The sequence below is a fragment of the Cherax quadricarinatus genome, chromosome 75 (assembly GCF_038502225.1).
Source record: "Cherax quadricarinatus isolate ZL_2023a chromosome 75, ASM3850222v1, whole genome shotgun sequence".
NCBI classification, from domain to species: domain Eukaryota; kingdom Metazoa; phylum Arthropoda; class Malacostraca; order Decapoda; family Parastacidae; genus Cherax; species Cherax quadricarinatus.
In genome coordinates this window covers 7,128,857-7,149,074 of record NC_091366.1, presented here as the reverse complement: position 1 = coordinate 7,149,074, position 20,218 = coordinate 7,128,857, and the positions used below count along the sequence as shown (strand labels likewise).

Below are 20,218 nucleotides of genomic sequence, written 5' to 3'. Positions count from 1 at the left end.
TAAGGAATCATTCAGGACCCTGTACACCGTGTACGTTAGGCCCATATTGGAGTATGCGGCACCAGTTTGGAACCCACACCTAGCCAAGCACGTGAAGAAACTAGAGAAAGTGCAAAGGTTTGCAACAAGACTAGTCCCAGAGCTAAGAGGTATGTCCTACGAGGAGAGGTTAAGGGAAATCAACCTGACGACACTGGAGGACAGGAGAGATAGGGGGGACATGATAACGACATACAAAATACTGAGAGGAATTGACAAGGTGGACAAAGACAGGATGTTCCAGAGATTGGACACAGTAACAAGGGGACACAGTTGGAAGCTGAAGACACAGATGAATCACAGGGATGTTAGGAAGTATTTCTTCAGCCACAGAGTAGTCAGTAAGTGGAATAGTTTGGGAAGCGATGTAGTGGAGGCAGGATCCATACATAGCTTTAAGCAGAGGTATGATAAAGCTCACGGCTCAGGGAGAGTGACCTAGTAGCGATCAGTGAAGAGGCGGGGCCAGGAGCTCGGACTCGACCCCCGCAACCTCAACTAGGTGAGTACAACTAGGTGAGTACACACACACACACACACACAGTCTAGGGGGTCAGAGACTACAAACCTCACTCAAGGAAAAAGATCTTGGGGTGAGTATAACACCAGGCACATCTCCTGAAGCGCACATCAACCAAATAACTGCTGCAGCATATGGGCGCCTAGCAAACCTCAGAACAGCATTCCGACATCTTAATAAGGAATCATTCAGGACCCTGTACACCGTGTATGTTAGGCCCATATTGGAGTATGCGGCACCAGTTTGGAACCCACACCTAGCCAAGCACGTGAAGAAACTAGAGAAAGTGCAAAGGTTTGCAACAAGACTAGTCCCAGAGCTAAGAGGTATGTCCTACGAGGAGAGGTTAAGGGAAATCAACCTGACGACACTGGAGGACAGGAGAGATAGGGGGGACATGATAACGACATACAAAATACTGAGAGGAATTGACAAGGTGGACAAAGACAGGATGTTCCAGAGATTGGACACAGTAACAAGGGGACACAGTTGGAAGCTGAAGACACAGATGAATCACAGGGATGTTAGGAAGTATTTCTTCAGCCACAGAGTAGTCAGTAAGTGGAATAGTTTGGGAAGCGATGTAGTGGAGGCAGGATCCATACATAGCTTTAAGCAGAGGTATGATAAAGCTCACGGCTCAGGGAGAGTGACCTAGTAGCGATCAGTGAAGAGGCGGGGCCAGGAGCTCGGACTCGACCCTCGCAACCTCAACTAGGTGAGTACAACTAGGTGAGTACAGCTGATCCTTGGAATTTGACTGCGTCCCCTCACCCCCCCACACACCTTTCCCTCCCCCACAGACCTTTCCCTCCCCCACAGACCTTTCCCCTCCCCGCTCTTGCCTTCACTCCCTCCTCCTTCCTATCTTTCCCTCCCTCGCGTTTCTCTCTCTCATAGCCTTTTTCCCTCCCCTTCCCCCTACTCTCTCTCTCTCTCTCTCTCTCTCTCTCTCTCTCTCTCTCCCCCATAACCCTATCTCTCACCCTCCTCTCTCTCTATAGGCTTCTCTCTCCATCTCTCCATTTCTCTCTCTCATAGCCTTCTCCCTCGCCCTCCTTTCTCCCTCTCTCTCTCCCTCTCCCTCTCTTTCTCCCTCTCTCTACCCTTTCTCTCCCCCCTCACATTTCTCTCTCTCTCCCCCTTGGTCTTATCCCTCACCCCCATACTCTATCCTCTCTCTCCCTCTTTCTACCCTTTCTCTCTCCTCTCTCTCCCTCTTTCTACCCTTTCTCTCTCCCCCTCGCACCCTCTCCCTCCTCTAGCCTTCTGTCTGTGGTAAAAAAAAAAAAATGGGTGGCCCTAGAGGACAGAAAACCAGAGATCTGGTAGACGAACCAGGGAGGAAAGACTGGGAGTTAGAGCTCCAAAAAAGGGAGGAAGAGTGGGGAAGGAAGATAGTAGAGCTTGGTAAGAAAATGGAGGAGCGGATAGCTGAAGAGTGCAGGAAGTGGGAAGTACAGGTCTTAGCAGCAGAAGCTAGGATACAGTGCTTAGAAGAGAAACTGCAAAGCCTGAAACAGATTAGAGAGACAAATGACAATTCAGATGTGACATCAGGAAATTCAATGTCAGGCACAGACAAGGGGACGGTAAGCAACAACGGAGACATGCCATACACGAAGGCCCTATCAGACCCACGTGGGGCCAGGGAAAAGACGAGGAGCACACTAAGATCAAATGACAGGTCCGAAGACAATGAAGGTATGCTATATGCAGAGATTCTAACAGCCAACTGCAGTAGCAAGGGACAGCTGGTCAGGAAAGACAGTTCACTGAGAATAGAAGTTTCAGATATGACAGGGACTGAAGGCAAGAACATGTCAGTGGAAGGAAAATGCCTCAGAGGAAGCAGATGGAGACTCAGTGGGAGGAGGAAAGGGCGAAGTCAGTTTTTGTGTACGGGCTCCAAGAAGCCAAGGGGAACAACTTTGAAGAAATAAAACAGGAGAAAAAAATGATTGAAGGCATCATGAAAACAATAGGTGAGGGAGATATGGCCCAGGTGACAAATTTTCAGAGAATTGGGTGGTTTGCGAGTGGAAGGATACGGCCTGTCAGAGTAACTTTCAAGGAAGAATCAGTTCGAACCAGGATTTTGCAAGAGAAAGCAAGACTGAGGGACAAAGAGGGGTACCAGAGAGTATACCTCGACCACGACAGAACACAAGAAGAAAGGACTACACTGAAAGAGAGGGTACAGAGATGCAAGGAGGAACGAGAGGCAATGACGAAAATGAGCAGGACCCAGACACAGGAGGAAGGGCAAACACACCCCACAGAATCTCCCACCAAAAGACTCCAACCGGGACATTCCCAACGCAACTGAGCAACCTATACTACAACCCACTCACTGTTCCCTCTGCCACCAACCCCCATATCACAAACCTCACCCCAACAGCTGTCCCTTATGGGCATTCTGACCCCACCCCCATCATCACAAACCCCACCTACACCACAGCCCCATATAGGCCCCCACCAAGGCTCTCACTCCCCCAACCCCAATATTCTTGCATGACCACAGTGATAGAAAAGAAACTGAAAGTTTGGTACACAAACGCGGATGGAATAACGAATAAACATGAGGAGTGGAACGAAAGAATCAGTGAAAAATCCCCAGACATCATAGCAGTCACAGAAACAAAACTCGCTGAGACAATAACAGATACAATCTTCCCAACAGGATATCAGATCCTGAGGAAAGGTAGAAGGAGTAGAGGGGGAGGAGGGGTTGCACTGCTCATAAAACACCGATGGGGATTTGAGGAAATGGAAGGCATGGACATGATTGGAGAAAGAGACTACATTGTAGGTACAATTCAGTCCGGAGAACATAAAGTAGTCATTGGAGTGATGTATAACCCACCACAGAACTGCAGGAGGCCAAGAGAGGAGTACGAAGAAAACAACAGGGTGATGGTGGACACACTGGCTGAGGTGGCAAGAAGAGCTCACTCGAGCAGAACAAAGTTACTGGTAATGGGCGATTTCAACCACAGGGAGATCGACTGGGAAAACCTGGAGCCACATGGGGGTCCCGAAACATGGAGAGCCAAGATGATGGATGTGGTACTTGAAAACCTCATGCATCAACATGTCAGGGACACAACCAGAGAGAGAGGGGAGGATGAGCCAGCAAGACTGGATCTTGTGTTCACCCTGAGCAGTTCAGACATTGAGGACATCACTTACGAGAGGCCCCTTGGAGCTAGCGATCACGTGGTTCTGAGTTTTGATTATATAGTAGAGTTACAAGTGGAGAAGGTAACAGGAACTGAAGGGGACAGGCCAAACTATAAAAGGGGGGACTACACAGGTATGAGAAACTTCCTGCAGGAGGTTCAGTGGGACCGAGAAATGGTAGGAAAATCAGTAAACGAGATGATGGAATATGTGGCAACAAAGTGCAAGGAGGCAGAGGAAAGTTTTGTTCCCAAGGGAAACAGAAATAATAGGAAGACCAAAACGAGTCCTTGGTTTACCCGAAGGTGTAGGGAGGCAAAAACTAAGTACAACAGAGAATGGAAAAGGTACAGGAGGCATAGGACCCAGGAAAACAAGGAGATTAGTAGAAGAGCCAGAAACGAGTATGCACAGATAAGGAGGGAGGCCCAGCGACAGTATGAAAACGACATAGCATCGAAAGTCAAATCTGACCCGAAACTGCTGTATAGCCACATTAGGAGGAAGACAACAGTCAAGGACCAGGTGATAAGGCTGAGGAAAGAAGGTGGAGAACTCACAAGAAACGATCAAGAGGTATGTGAGGAGCTCAACACGAGATTTAAGGAAGTATTTACAGTAGAGACAGGAAGGACTCTTGGGGGACAGACCAGATGGGGACACCAGCAAGGAATACACCAACAAGTGTTGGATGACATACATACAGATGAGGAGGAGGTGAAGAAACTGCTAAGGGACATCAATACCTCAAAGGCAATGGGACCGGACATCTCCCCATGGGTCCTTAGAGAGGGAGCAGATATGTTGTGCGTGCCACTTACCACAATCTTCAACACGTCCCTGGAAACTGGGCAACTACCTGAGGTATGGAAGATGGCAAATGTAGTTCCCATTTTTAAAAAAGGAGACAGAAAAGAGGCACTAAACTTTAGACCTGTGTCATTGACATGTATAGTATGCAAAATTATGGAGAAGATTATAAGGAGGAGAGTGGTGGAGCACCTGGAACGGAACAAGAGTATAAATGCCAACCAGCACGGATTCATGGAAGGCAAATCCTGTGTCACAAACCTTCTGGAGTTTTATGATAAAATAACAGAAGTAAGACACGAGAGAGAGGGGTGGGTTGATTGCATCTTCTTGGACTGCAAGAAGGCCTTTGACACAGTTCCTCACAAGAGATTAGTGCAGAAGCTAGAGCATCAGGCGCATATAACAGGAAGGGCACTGCAATGGATCAGAGAATACCTGACAGGGAGGCAACAACGAGTCATGGTACGTAATGATGTATCACAGTGGGCACCTGTGACGAGCGGGGTCCCACAGGGGTCGGTCCTAGGACCAGTGCTATTTTTGGTATATGTGAACGACATGATGGAAGGGTTAGACTCAGAAGTGTCCCTGTTTGCAGATGATGTGAAGTTAATGAGGAGAATTAAATCTGATGAGGACCAGGCAGGACTTCAAAGAGACCTGGACAGACTGGACACCTGGTCCAGCAAATGGCTTCTCGAATTTAATCCTGCCAAATGCAAAGTCATGAAGATAGGGGAAGGGCACAGAAGACCACAGACAGAGTATAGGCTAGGTGGCCAAAGACTGCAAACCTCACTCAAGGAGAAAGATCTTGGGGTGAGTATAACACCGAACATGTCTCCGGAAGCACACATCAATCAGATAACTGCTGCAGAATATGGGCGCCTGGCAAACCTGAGAACAGCATTCCGATACCTTAGTAAGGAATCGTTCAAGACACTGTACACCGTGTATGTCAGGCCCATACTGGAGTATGCAGCACCTGTTTGGAACCCGCACTTGATAAAGCACGTCAAGAAACTAGAGAAAGTACAAAGGTTTGTGACAAGGTTAGTTCCAGAGCTAAGGGGAATGTCCTATGAAGAAAGATTAAGGGAAATCGGCCTGACGACACTGGAGGACAGGAGGGTCAGGGGAGACATGATAATGACATATAAAATACTGCGTGGAATAGACAAGGTGGACAAAGACAGGATGTTCCAGGGAGGGGACACAGAAACAAGAGGCCACAATTGGAAGTTGAAGACACAAATGAGTCAGAGAGATATTAGGAAGTATTTCTTCAGTCATAGAGTTGTAAGGCAGTGGAATAGCCTAGAAAATGACGTAGTGGAGGCAGGAACCATACACAGTTTTAAGACAAGGTTTGATAAAGCTCATGGAGCGGGGAGAGAGAGGGCCCAGTAGCAACTGGTGAAGAGGCGGGGCCAGGAGCTAAGACTCGACCCATGCAGCCACAAATAGGTGAGTACACACACACACACACACACACACACACACACACACACACACACACATACACACATACACACACATACACATACACACACACACACACACCCTCCACCACTTGACACAAACACGTACCCCCCCTCCCCTAACCACCCGTCCCCCTTCCCTAACCACCTCACTTTAGCCACCTCCCCCTCCCCCAAACCACCTAACCCCTCCCCAAACCGTCTAACCCCCCCAACTACCTCCCTCCCTTCAATAACCATCCTCCCCCTCCCCCATAACCATCCACCCCCTCTCTCCCTCAAACCATCTAACCCCCTCCCCCAACTATCTCTACCCCTCCAATAACCATCCTCCCCCTCCCCCACAACCATCCATCCCCTCTCCTAACCATCTATTCCCCTCCCCCTAACCACCCGTCCCCCCTTCTGTGGAGCAATGGGGGAACCTAGAACCAGGATGAGGACAAGGGGCTCCAAGGATGAATCTGGGAGGGAGGAATGGGAGGTAGAGCTCAAAAAAAGGGAGGAAGACTGGGGAAGGAGACTAGATGAGCTGGAAAGGAAGATGGAAGAGAAGTTAGCAGCAGAATGCAGAAGGTGGAAGCAACAGGCCACAGCAGCAGAAATCAAGATAGAGAGATTAGAAGAGGAGCTGAAACATCTGAAACAGCACAGAGACAAAGATATTACAGACGTAGCATCGGCAATGGCTACATCAAACACAGACAACAGGTCTGAAGGAAGCATGGAAACTAAACTGTATGCAGAGGTCCTGTCAAACCCACATGGGGCCAAAACAAAGGCAGGGAGCACACTAGGACAGAATGAGAGGTTGGAAGACATTGAAGGAACTAGGACATGTGCAAGGACCTTACCAGATACCTGTGGGGGCCAGGAACAGGTGAGCAGGAAGGACAAACCAAGAAGCATAGGGGCCATAACTAGGGAAGGGACTGAAGGAAGGAACACTCCATGGGAAGAAACTAAAACACATCAGAGGATGCAATGGGAGTCACAGTGGGAGGTGGAAAGGGAGAGATCCATGTTTGTCTATGGGCTAGACGAAGCTAAAGGGGAAACTTACGATGAAAGAAAGCAGGAGGAGAAAAAAGCGATTGAAGATATCATGAAGGTGATAGGCGAGGGGGACATGACCCATGTGGCAAATTTTCGGAGAATTGGGTGGTTCACAAAGAAAAGGAATCGGCCTCTCAAAGTAATTTTCAAGGCAGAATCAACCCAAACCATGATCCTGCAGGAGAAAGCACGGCTGAGAGGCAAGCAGGAGTTCCGGAGTGTGTACCTCGATCGAGACAGAACACAGGACGAAAGGAAGACGATGAAAGAGAGAGTTCAAAAACGAAAGGAGAAATGGGAGGAAATGAAAAAGGAGAGCAGAATAACCCAGGATCAAATGGAAGGACAAGCACACCCCCCAGAAACACCTGCAGAAGGACTCCAGCCACGACACCCCCAAGGCAACTGAACAATCCAAACCAACCATCACACACCGATCCCTCTGTTTCCACCCCCCGCACCACAGTTACAGTATTAGAACAGAAGTTGAAGGTTTGGCACACAAATGCAGATGGATTAACGAATAAACATGAGGAATGGCAAGAAAGAATCAATGAGAAGTCCCCAGACATCATAGCAGTTACAGAAACAAAACTCACAGAGACAATAACAGATGCAATCTTCCCACCAGGATACCAGATCACGAGGAAAGATAGAAGGGGCAGGGGGGGAGGTGGGGTTGCTCTGCTCGTAAAAAACAGATGGAAATTCGAGAAAATGGAAGGCATAGATGAGACGGGAGAAAGAGACTACATAGCAGGTACACTTCAGTCTGGGGAACACAAAGTGGTCATTGTAGTGATGTATAATCCACCACAGAACTGCAGGAGGCCAAGAGAGGAATATGAAGAGAGCAACAGAGCAATGGTGGACACACTTGCTGAGGTGGCAAGAAGAGCTCATTCCAACAGAGCAAAGTTGCTGGTTATGGGGGATTTCAACCACAGGGAGATCGACTGGGAAAACCTGGAGCCACATGGGGGTCCCGAAACATGGAGAGCCAGGATGTTGGACGTGGTGCTGGAAAACCTCATGCACCAACATGTTAAGGACACTACCAGAGTGAGAGGGGAGGATGAACCAGCAAGATTGGACCTTGTGTTCACCCTGGGCAGCTCAGACATTGAGGACATCAAGTATGAGAGTCCCCTAGGAGCTAGCGACCACGTGGTTCTGTGCTTTGAATACATAGTAGAGCTGCGAGTGGAGAGAATAACAGGAGTTGAATGGGAAAAGACTGACTATAAAAGTGGGGACTACATAGGGTTGAAGAACTTCCTGCGGGAGGTCCAGTGGGACAGAGAACTGGCAGGTAAGCCAGTAAATGAAATGATGGAATATGTAACAACAAAATGCAAGGAGGCAGTGGAAAAGTTTATTCCCAAGGGCAACAGTAACAACGGGAAGACCGGAACGAGCTCCTGGTTTACCCGACAGTGTAAGGAGGCAAAAACAAAGTGCAATAGAGAATGGAAAAAGTACAGAAGGCAGAGAACACACGAAAATAGGGAGATCAGTCGCAGAGCCAGGAATGAGTATGCACAGGTAAGGAGGGAGGCCCAGCGACAGTATGAAAATGACATAGCATCGAGAATCAAGACTGACCCGAAACTGCTGTATAGCCACATCAGGAGGAAGACAACAGTCAAAGACCAGGTGATCAGATTAAGGACAGAAGGCGGAGAACTCACAAGAAATGACAGGAAGGGCTGTGGGAAGACAGCACAGAAGGGAACATCAAGAGGGAATATACCAACAAATGTTGGATGACATACAAACAACTGAGGAGGAGGTGAAGAAGCTCTTAAGTGACCTTGACACCTCAAAGGCAATGGGACCGGACAACATCTCCCCATGGGTCCTTAGAGAAGGAGCAGAGATGCTGTGCGTGCCTCTAACCACAATCTTCAACACATCCCTTGAAACTGGGCAACTACCTGAGAAATGGAAGACAGCTAATGTAGTCCCCATATTTAAGAAAGGAAACAGAAATGAGGCACTAAACTACAGACCTGTATCTCTGACATGTATTGTGTGCAAAGTCATGGAGAAGATTATCAGGAGGAGAGTGGTCGAACACCTGGAAAGGAACAAGATTATCAATGAAAACCAGCATGGGTTCATGGAAGGCAAATCCTGTATCACAAACCTCCTGGAGTTGTATGACAAGGTAACAGAAGTAAGACACGAGAGAGAGGGGTGGGTAGATTGCGTTTTCCTAGACTGCAGGAAGGCCTTTGACACAGTTCCCACAAGAGATTAGTGCAGAAGCTGGAGGATCAGGCGCATGTAAAAGGGAGGGCACTGCAATGGATAAGGGAGTACCTGACAGGGAGGCAGCAACGAGTCATGGTACATGAAGAGGTATCATAGTGGGTGCCTGTTACGAGCGGGGTCCCACAGGGGTCAGTTCTAGGACCAGTGCTATTTTTGATATATGTGAACGACATGACGGAAGGAATAGACTCTGAAGTGTCCCTGTTCGCAGATGATGTGAAGTTGATGAGAAGAATTAAATCGGACAAGGATGAGGCAGGACTGCAAAGAGACCTGGACAGGCTGGACATGTGGTCCAGTAACTGGCTTCTCGAATTCAATCCAGCCAAATGCAAAGTCATGAAGATTGGGGAGGGGCAAAGAAGACCACAGACAGAGTATAGGCTAGGTGGACAAAGACTACAGACCTCACTCAGAGAGAAAGACCTTGGGGTGACCATAACACCGAGCACATCACCGGAGGCACACATCAACCAAATAACTGCTGCAGCATACGGGCGCCTGGCAAACCTGAGAATAGCGTTCCGATACCTTAATAAGGAATCGTTCAAGACACTGTACACTGTGTATGTTAGGCCCATACTGGAGTATGCAGCACCAGTCTGGAACCCACACCTGGTCAAGCACATCAAGAAGTTAGAGAAAGTACAAAGGTTTGCAACAAGGCTAGTCCCTGAGCTCAAGGGAATGTTGTGCGAGGAAAGGTTAAGGGAAATTGGACTGACGACACTGGAGGACAGAAGGGTCAGGGGAGACATGATAACGACATACAAGATACTGCGGGGAATAGACAAGGTGGACAGAGATAGGATGTTCCAGAGAGGGGACACAGGGACAAGGGGTCACAACTGGAAGCTAAAGACTCAGACGAGTCACAGGGACGTTAGGAAGTATTTCTTCAGTCATAGAGTTGTCAGCAAGTGGAATAGCCTAGCAAGTGAAGTAGTGGAGGCAGGAACCATACATAGTTTTAAGAAGAGGTATGACAAAGCTCAGGAAGCAGAGAGAGAGAGGACCCAGTAGCGATCAGTGAAGAGGCAGGGCCAGGAGCTGAGTCTCGACCCCTGCAACCACAATTAGGTGAGTACATACACACACCAGTCTGGAACCCACACCTAGCCAAGCATGTAAAGAAACTAGATAAAGTGCAAAGGTTTGCAACAAGACTAGTCCCAGAGCTAAGAGGTATGTCCTACGAGGAGAGGTTAAGGGAAATCAACCTGACGACACTGGAGGACAGGAGAGATAGGGGGAATGTGATAACGACATACAAAATACTGAGAGGAATGGACAAGGTGGACAAAGACAGGATGTTCCAGAGATGGGACACAACAACAAGGGGACACAGTTGGAAGTTGAAGACACAGTTGAATCACAGGGATGTTAGGAAGTATTTCTTCAGCCACAGAGTAGTCAGGAAGTGGAATAGTTTGGGAAGCGATGTAGTGGAGGCAGGATCCATACATAGCTTTAATTAAGCAGAGGTATAATAAAGCTCACGGTTCAGGGAGAGTGACCTAGTAGCGACCAGTGAAGAGGCGGGGCCAGGAGCTTGGACTCGACCCCTGCAACCTCAACTAGATGAGTACATGATATGATGTAGTGGACTCAGGATCCATACATAGTTTTAAGAAGAGGTATAATATGGCTCGTTGAACTGGGAGAGAGTGGACGTAATAGCATGAAGTGAAGAGGTGGGGCCAGGAGTTGTGACTCGACCCCTGCAACCTTAATTAGGTGAATACAATAAGGTACATGCTACATACACGAGAGAATGAATCAATGTATATGAATAAATAGAAGAATGGACAGGGACATGAGTAGTGGTTTATGCAAGTAGCAGGTTCAGCCATGTAAATGATCATTATAATCAAAAGCAAGTGCTAAACCCACCAGGGTCATACAACTGTAAGTGTTCAGCCCAGAGTGTTCTAGACAAGACTATCATCAACCACCAAATGTGAGATTATTATTATTAGTATTGTTGTTATGTTCATGGGAGGTGTTAGACCCATAAGGGCCATTCAATGCCTTTAAAATGTGTATTGTGAGTAGTAATCAGGTTTGATCCAAGGAAAAAGAAAATTCTGTATGTTCTTTGGATTTGACATAGAGTATATGACACTGACGTATTGATGTGTATTGCAGGCCTCAGAGAAGGTGGAAATGATCTTGCAGAAAGGTCTGATCTACACTCCCAGCAGCCCCAGTATGTGTGAGGCTGAGCTCAAGACACGAACCTCTCATGTACTCACAGGATTAGTGCATGATGGCAAACCATGGATCGATCTGTGCAACTTTGCTGCCCCCATCAGGAGCCTCACACCCAAGATGAAGAAAGGGTTCCGACTCCTGTATCAGAGTGGATGTGACTGTCCGGTAAGATGATCAAAAAAATAAATTGTTTTATTTCTTTGTGTAGTATACAAACTGTAGTTTACATGTAATTAAGTACAGTTAAATACAAAAAAGCCACTGGCATGCATGAATGACATAGCTGACAAGTGGTAACAAAAAAAAAAAAACAGCAAAAGAACACCGTCGTTTTGTATGACATTTCATATTTTCCAGCATATAGGCACACTACAGGAGTTTCATTATCATATACAGGGACTGATTACATTCTTACTTTACACTACAGCATAACCCAAAGCCTACCCTTGACCCTGACCTCGAGCATATAAGGTGCAGGCTGATTTTCCAAGACTTTTTGTTGGGAGAAAAGGCACACCTTATATGCCTGAAAATACAGTACATAAAGCTTCATGATTAATAATAATAATAATATCTTTATTTACTACAAGTACATGTACATGGTATAGATATACAGTCCATAGCTGACATCAATGACATACTACTATATAGAAAGCCACTTGTTATGCTGAGCATTTCCCGCAAATTAGGCCAGTGTCCCAGGATGCGACCCTCACCTGAATCTACACACACAAATCACTCCCTACGAAAGTAAAAGACTGGGCAGGCGATGCAAAATACCCCCAATTAAAAGTAGGGGCGCCATTGGTACACTAAGAGAAAACATCATAAGTGTCTGGGGCCCAAGACTGTTCAACAGCCTCCCATCAAGCATTAGGGGAATTACCAATAAACCCCTGGCTGCCTTCAAGAGAGAGCTGGACAGATACCTAAAGTCAGTGCCGGATCAGCCGGGCTGTGGCTCGTACGTTGGACTGCGTGCAGCCAGCAGTAACAGCCTGGTTAATCAGACCCTGAGCCACCGGGAGGCCTGGTCATGGACCGGGCCGCGGGGGCATTGATCCCCGGAATAACCTCCAGGTAAACACCAGTCGACTAACACCCAGATACCCATTTTACTGATGGGAAACATAGACAACAGGTGGAAAGAAACACGCCCAATGTTTCTACCCTGGAGTTTTTACCTGGAGTTTACCTGGAGAGAGTTCCGGGGGTCAACGCCCCCGCGGCCCGGTCTGTGACCAGGCCTCCTGGTGGATCAGAGCCTGATCAACCAGGCTGTTACTGCTGGCTGCACGCAAACCAACGTACGGGCCACAGCCCGGCTGGTCAGGAACCGACTTTAGGTGCTTGCCCAGTGCCAGCTTGAAGACTGCCAGGGGTCTGTTGGTAATCCCCCTTATGTATGCTGGGAGGCAGTTGAACAGTCTCGGGCCCCTGACACCTGTAAATATAAAAGAAACACTACCTGTTTACAAATTCAAGTCTCTTCTCACTCAAACTTACTCACTCAAAACCAAATAAATACTGAATAACTGAACCTTATAAATTGTATATCCTATATGTTACTCACAATTATATCACACAAATGTTAAACCTAGGACCCAATCTAACTTTGTTATTTTTTTAAATACACTACCTAACAGAATACTCCATTCGACTGAATCTACAGCAATGCATGCAACCATATGACCTGTCTTTGTAATACTCATTTGTGCTTTATAGTTATCTGTTTACAATAATGTCTTATCACTGATTTCATCATTGCTTAGTTAATCTTAAGTTAATTTTAAGCCAGCCCGTAATGCTATGCATATAAGTGGCTTTGGCATGCTGCTCTTACCTGTATTTTTTTTTTTGTACCTCTGTATGTATGCTTAAATTTCTAAATAAATAAATAAATAAATAAATAAATAAATGGTCTCTTAACGTGCTAGTGACACCCCTGCTTTTCATTGGGGGGATGTTGCATCGTCTGCCAAGTCTTTTGCTTTCGTAGTGAGTGATTTTCGTGTGCAAGTTCGGTACTAGTCCCACTAGGATTTTTCAGGTGTATATAATCATGTATCTCTCCCGCCTGCGTTCCAGGGAATACAGGTTTAGGAACCTCAAGCGCTCCCAGTAATTGAGGTGTTTTATCTCCGTTATGCGCGCCGTGAAGGTTCTCTGTGCATTTTCTAGGTCAGCAGTTTCACCTGCCTTGAAAGGTGCTGTTAGTGTGCAGCAATATTCCAGCCTAGATAGAACAAGTGACCTGAAGAGTGTCATCATGGGCTTGGCCTCCCTAGTTTTGAAGGTTCTCATTATCCATCCTGTCATTTTTCTAGCAGATGCGATTGATACAATGTTATGGTCCTTGAAGGTGATCCTCCGACATGATCACTCCCAGGTCTTTGACGTTGGTGTTTCGCTCTATTTTGTGGCCAGAATTTGTTTTGTACTCTGATGAAGATTTAATTTCCTCGTGTTCACCATATCTGAGTAATTGAAATTTCTCATCGTTGAACTTCATATTGTTTTCTGCAGCCCACTGAAAGATTTGGTTGATGTCCGCCTGGAGCCTTGCAGTGTCTGCAATGGAAGACACTGTCATGCAGATTCGGGTGTCATCTGCAAAGGAGGACACGGTGCTGTTGCTGACATCCTTGTCTATGTCAGATATGAGGATGAGGAACAAGATGGGAGCGAGTACTCTGCCTTGTGGAACAGAGCTTTTCACCGTAGCTGCCTCGGACTTTACTCTGTTGACTACTGCTCTCTGTGTTCTGGTAGTGAGGAAATTATAGATCCAACAACCGACTTTTCCTGTTATTCCTTTAGCACGCATTTTGTGGGCTATTACGCCAAGGTCACACTTGTCAAGGCTTTTGCAAAGTCTGTATATATTACATCTGCATTCTTTTTGTCTTCTAGTGCATCTAGGACCTTGTCGTAGTGATCCAATAGTTGAGACAGACAGGAGCGACCTGTTCTAAACCCATGTTGCCCTGGGTTGTGTAACTGATGGGTTTCTAGATGGGTGGTGATCTTGCTTCTTAGGACCCTTTCAAAGATTTTTATGATATGGGATGTTAGTGCTATCGGTCTGTAGTTCTTTGCTGTTGCTTTACTGCCCCCTTTGTGGAGTGGGGCTATGTCTGTTGTTTTTAGTAACTGTGGGACGACCCCCGTGTCCATGCTCCCTCTCCATAGGATGGTAAAGGTCGTGATAGGGGCTTCTTGCAGTTCTTGATGAACACGGAGTTCCAAGAGTCTGGCCCTGGGGCAGAGTGCATGGGCATGTCATTTATTGCCTGTTCGAAGTCATTTGGCATCAGGATAACATCGGATAGGCTTGTGTTAACCAAATTCTGTGGCTCTCCCATAAAAAATTCATTTTGATCTTCGCCTCTCAGTCTGGTTAGCGGCTTGCTAAAAACTGAGTCATATTGGGACTTGAGTAGCTCACTCATTTCCTTGCTGTCATCTGTGTAGGACCCATCTTGTTTAAGTAGGAGCCCAATACTGGACGTTGTTCTCGACTTTGATTTGGCATAGAAGAAGAAATACTTTGGGTTTCTTTCGATTTCATTTATGGCTTTTAGTTCTTCCCGCGATTCCTGACTCCTATAAGATTCCTTTAGCTTAAGTTCGATGCTTGCTATTTCTCTGACCAGTGTCTCCCTACGCATTTCAGATATATTGACCTCTTTTAGCCGCTCTGTTATTCTTTTCCGTCGCCTGTAAAGGGAGCGCCTGTCTCTTTCTCTTTTACATCTACTCCTCCTTTCTCTTAGAGGAATAAGCCTTGTGCATACATCGAGTGCCACCAAGTTAATCTCTTCTAGGCATAAGTTGGGGTCTGTGTTGCTTAGTATATCTTCCCAGCTTATATCGGTTAGGACTTGGTTTACTTGGTCCCACTTTATGTTTTTGTTATTGAAGTTGAATTTGGTGAATGCTCTCTCGTGACTAATCTCATTATGTTGGTCTGGGGCTCCGTGCGTACATGTCTGAACCTCAATTATGTTGTGATCTGAGTATATTGTTTTTGATATGGTGACATTTCTTATCAGATCATCATTGTTAGTGAAGATGAGGTCTAGTGTATTCTCCAGTCTAGTAGGCTCTATTATTTGCTGGTTTAAATTGAATTTTGTGCAGAGATTTAAAAGCTCGTGTGAGTGTGAGTTTTCATCAGAGCTGCCTCCTGGTGTTATTACTGCAACAATATTATTTGCTATATTCCTCCATTTTAGGTGCCTTAAGTTGAAATCCCCCAGGAGCAAGATGTTGGGTGCAGGAGCTGGAAGATTTTCCAGACAGTGGTCAATTTTTAACAGCTGTTCCTGGAATTGCTGGGATGTTGCATCCGGAGGCTTGTAGACTACCACAATGACTAGGTTTTGGTTCTCGATCTTTACTGCTAAAACTTCCACTACATCATTTGAGGCATTAAGCAGTTCTGTGCAAACAAGTGACTCTGCAATGTACAGGCCAACCCCTTCCTTTTGCCTGTTCACTCTGTCACATTTGTATAGGTTGTAACCTGGGATCCATATTTCGTTGTCCAAGTGATCCTTTATGTGGGTCTCAGTGAAAGCCGCGAACATTGCCTTTGCCTCTGCAAGCAGTCCACAGATGAAAGGTATTTTGTTGTTTGTTGCTGGCTTTAGACCCTGTATATTTGCAAAGAAGAATGTCATCGGACTGGTGGTATTGTTGGTACTGGGGGGGGATTTTTTTTCCGGCATTAGTATCTGTATCTGTTGGTTTGGAGTGGAGGCCATCGACTGTGGTTCCACTCCAGGAATGACTGGATTTGGTGTACGATTTCTGCCATTTCCTGCCAGTTTTTTTTCCTTCCTGGCACTAAAAAACCTCTCCCTCTTGAGTGGCTGTGGCTACCCAGGTTTTCCCATGGCCTGGATGTTTTGTATCTTTTTGTCCCCTTTAGATGGTGTGCCTGGCAATTTAAGTTATAGCACAGTCTTTCCTGTACTGAAGAGGTACACATTCAGGGTGAAAAAGCTTACAGGAAGGGAGTTTGCATTTTCCTGTTGTCATGTGGGCACGACATTTTCTAGGGTGGTCATAGTTGCACGTCCCGTCTGTTTTTCCAGATTTCCCATGTCTGTAGATACCAAGTGCATAGTATGTGCACAGGCTTGGTTTCCGTTTGCCTTGGGTTTCTGTGACTGTATTCCCTGTTGGTGCATGTTTCCCTGTCTTATTCCTATCCTCCCTAGCACCAACAATGGAGCTCCCACCAGTTGTTTCTGGGAATCGAACCCAGTCCCTTGCTGTGTGAAGCGAGAGCTTTAGCCACCAGGCCACCAGAGCCCTATTGTGCAGGAGTTAGGTATCTTTATTGCTGAAATGTTTTTTCTACACAGTAGGCTTCTTCAGTCATATACAGAGGTAGCAGGTATAGTAATGAAATGAAGATGAGGTAATCGGTCCCTCAGCTGAGGGACTGATTACCTAATCTTTTGTATATAGTTCTGCATTCTTTACATTATGTCTTTGTATTGTATTGATAAAGACATTGGATGGTGAAACATCTACAGATAATGTGGCCTGGTGGCAAACGCTCTTGCTTTGCATGTTGTGGGGTCCAGGTTCAATTCCCGGCAAGGGTAGAAACATTGGGCATGTTTCCTTATACTGGTTGTCCATGTTTGCCCATTAGTGAAGTGGGTACCTGGGTGTTAGTCGACAGGTATGGGTTGCATCCTGGGACAAAATTGACCTAATTTGTGGGAAATGCTCTGCATAGCAAGTGGCTTTCTGTATAGTAGTATGTCAATGATGTCAGCTATGGTCTGTATACCTTGTACATGTACTTGTAGAAATAGAGATATTATTATTATTATTATTATTATTATTATTATTATTATTATTATTATTATTATTATTATTATTCTTTCTTCTTTCAACACACCAGCCGTATCCCACCGAGGAGGGGTGGCCCAAAAGGAAAAACGAAAGTTTCTCCTTTTACATTTAGTAATATATACAGGAGAAGGGCTTACTAGCCTCTTGCCTCTTACAACACACATGGCTTATGGAGAAAGAATTCTGTTCCACTTCCCCATGAAGGTAAGAGAAAATAAACAAGAACAAGAACTAGAAAGAAAATAGAAGAAAACTCAGAGGGGTGTGTATATATATGCTTGTACATGTATGTTTACCTGGAGTTTATCTGGAGAGAATTCCGGGGGTCAACACCCCCGCGGCCCGGACTGTGACCAGGCCTCCTGGTGGATCAGAGCCTGATCAACCAGGCTGTTACTGCTGGCTGCACGCAATCCAACATACGAGCCACAGCCCAGCTGGTCAGGTAGTGACCTATGTGTAGTGTGACCTAAGTGTAAGTAGAAGTAGCAAGACGTACCTGAAATCTTGCATGTGTATGAGACAGAAAAAAAAGACACCAGCCATCCTACCATCATGTAAAACAATTACAGGCTTCCGTTTTACACTCACTTGGCAGGACGGTAGTATCTCCCTGGGCGGTTACTGTCTACCAACCTACTACCTAGGTATTATTATTGTTATTATTATTATTATTATCATTGTGATGTATGCAAGAGGTGGTAATATATGCTGCAACCACTGCAAAGTTAACAAAAATTAAAACACTAAGAACTAAAAATGGGATCAGACTATCTACCAGCTGCAGCCCAGTCCTGGCCTAGGCCTTCTGGTTGCTAAATTTATCATCTAGGCTGTTGGTGTTAGTAGCATGCATTCCAATGTATGCTGGTGTATTGTGTCTCTGTAACAGCCTCAGTTTACACACTGAGGGACCGGGGTTCAATCCAGTCTGGCTCAGTCTGGTCAGCAAGCCGCTGACCAGACTGAAAGTCAAAGATCTAAATGAACTTTTTATGAGAGAGCCAAAGAATTTGGTAAACACAAGCGTATTTGACATTATCCTGACACCAAATGACTTCGAACAGGCAATTAATGACATGCCCATGCACTCTGCCCCAGGGCCAGACTCATGGAACTCCGTGTTCATCAAGAACTGCAAGAAGCCCCTATGGAGAGGGAGCATGGACACGGGGGTTGTCCCACAGTTACTAAAAACAACAGACATAGCCCCACTCCACAAAGGGGGCAGTAAAGCAATAGCAAAGAACTACAGACCGATAGCACTAACATCCCATATCATAAAAATCTTTGAAAGGGTGCTAAGAAGCAAGATCACCACCCATCTAGAAACCCATCAGTTACACAACCCAGGGCAACATGGGTTTAGAACAGGTCGCTCCTGTCTGTCCCAACTACTGAATCACTACAATAAGATCCTAGATGCACTAGAAGACAAAAAGAATGCAGATGTAATATACACAGACTTTGCAAAAGCCTTCGACAAGTGTGACCATGGTGTAATAGCGCACAAAATGCGTGCTACAGGAATAACAGGAAAAGTTGGTAGATGGATCTATAATTTCCTCACAAACAGAACACAAAGAGTAGTAGTCAACAGAGTAAAATCTGAGACGGCTACGGTGAAAAGCTCTGTTCCGCAAGGCACAATACTCGCTCCCATCTTGTTTCTCTTCCTCATATCTGACATAGACAAGGATGTCAGCCACAGCAGTGTCTTCCTTTGCAGATGACACCCGAATCTGCATGACAGTGTCTTCCATTGCAGACACTGCAAGGCTCCAGGCGGACATCAGCCAAATCTTTCAATGGGCTGCAAAAAACAGTATGAAGTTCAATGATGAGAAATTTCAATTACTCCGATATGGTAAACATGAGGAAATTAAAACTTCATCAGAGTATAAAACAAATTCCAGCCACACAATAGAGCGAAAAACTAACGTCAAAGACCTGGGAGTGATCATGTCGGAGGATCTCACCTTCAAGGACCATAACATTGTATCAATCGCATATACTAGAAAAAAACTGACAGGATGGATAATGAGAACCTTCAAAACTAGGGATGCCAAGCCCATGATGACACTCTTCAGGTCACTTATTCTTTTTAGGCTGGAATATTGCTACACACTAACAGCACCTTTCAAGGCAGGTGAAATTGCTGACCTAGAAAATGTACAGAGAACCTTCACGGCATGCATAACGAAGATAAAACGCCTCAATTACTGGGAGCGCTTGAGGTTCCTGAACCTGTATTCCCTGGAACGCAGGCAGGAGAGATACATGATTATATACACCTGGAAAATCCTAGTGGGACTAGTACCAAACTTGCTCATGAAAATCACTCACTACGAAAGCAGAAGACTCGGCAGATGATGCAACATCCCCCCATTGGAAAGCAGGGATGTCACTAGCCTGTAGTTTACCTGTAGTTTACCTGGAGAGAGTTCCGGGGGTCAGCACCCCCGCGGCCCGGTCTGTGACCAGGCCTCCTGGTGGATCAGAGCCTGATCAACCAGGCTGTTGCTGCTGGCTGCACGCAAACCAACGTACGAGCCGCAGCCCGGCTGGTTAGGAACCGACTTTAGGTGCTTGTCCAGTGCCAGCTTGAAGACCGCCAGAGGTCTGTTGGTAATCCCCCTTATGTATGCTGGGAGGCAGTTGAACAGTCTTGGGCCCCTGACACTTATTGTATGGTCTCTTAACGTGCTAGTGACACCCCTGCACGTTAAGCACGTTAAGAGACAACACAATAAGTGTC

At 46.1% G+C, this 20,218-nt stretch overlaps 1 protein-coding gene across 2 annotated transcripts in view; it reads left to right on the top strand.

The window, feature by feature from the left end:
* Timp (Tissue inhibitor of metalloproteases) overlaps positions 1–20,218 on the top strand; it is a 429,110-nt gene that overhangs the window by 393,613 nt on the left and 15,279 nt on the right. For both annotated transcript variants that reach the window (XM_070100997.1, XM_070100998.1), the window contains exon 4: positions 11,518–11,748. In XM_070100997.1, the coding sequence (XP_069957098.1) occupies positions 11,518–11,748 (231 nt within the window). The remainder of the gene's footprint in view (positions 1–11,517; positions 11,749–20,218) is intronic.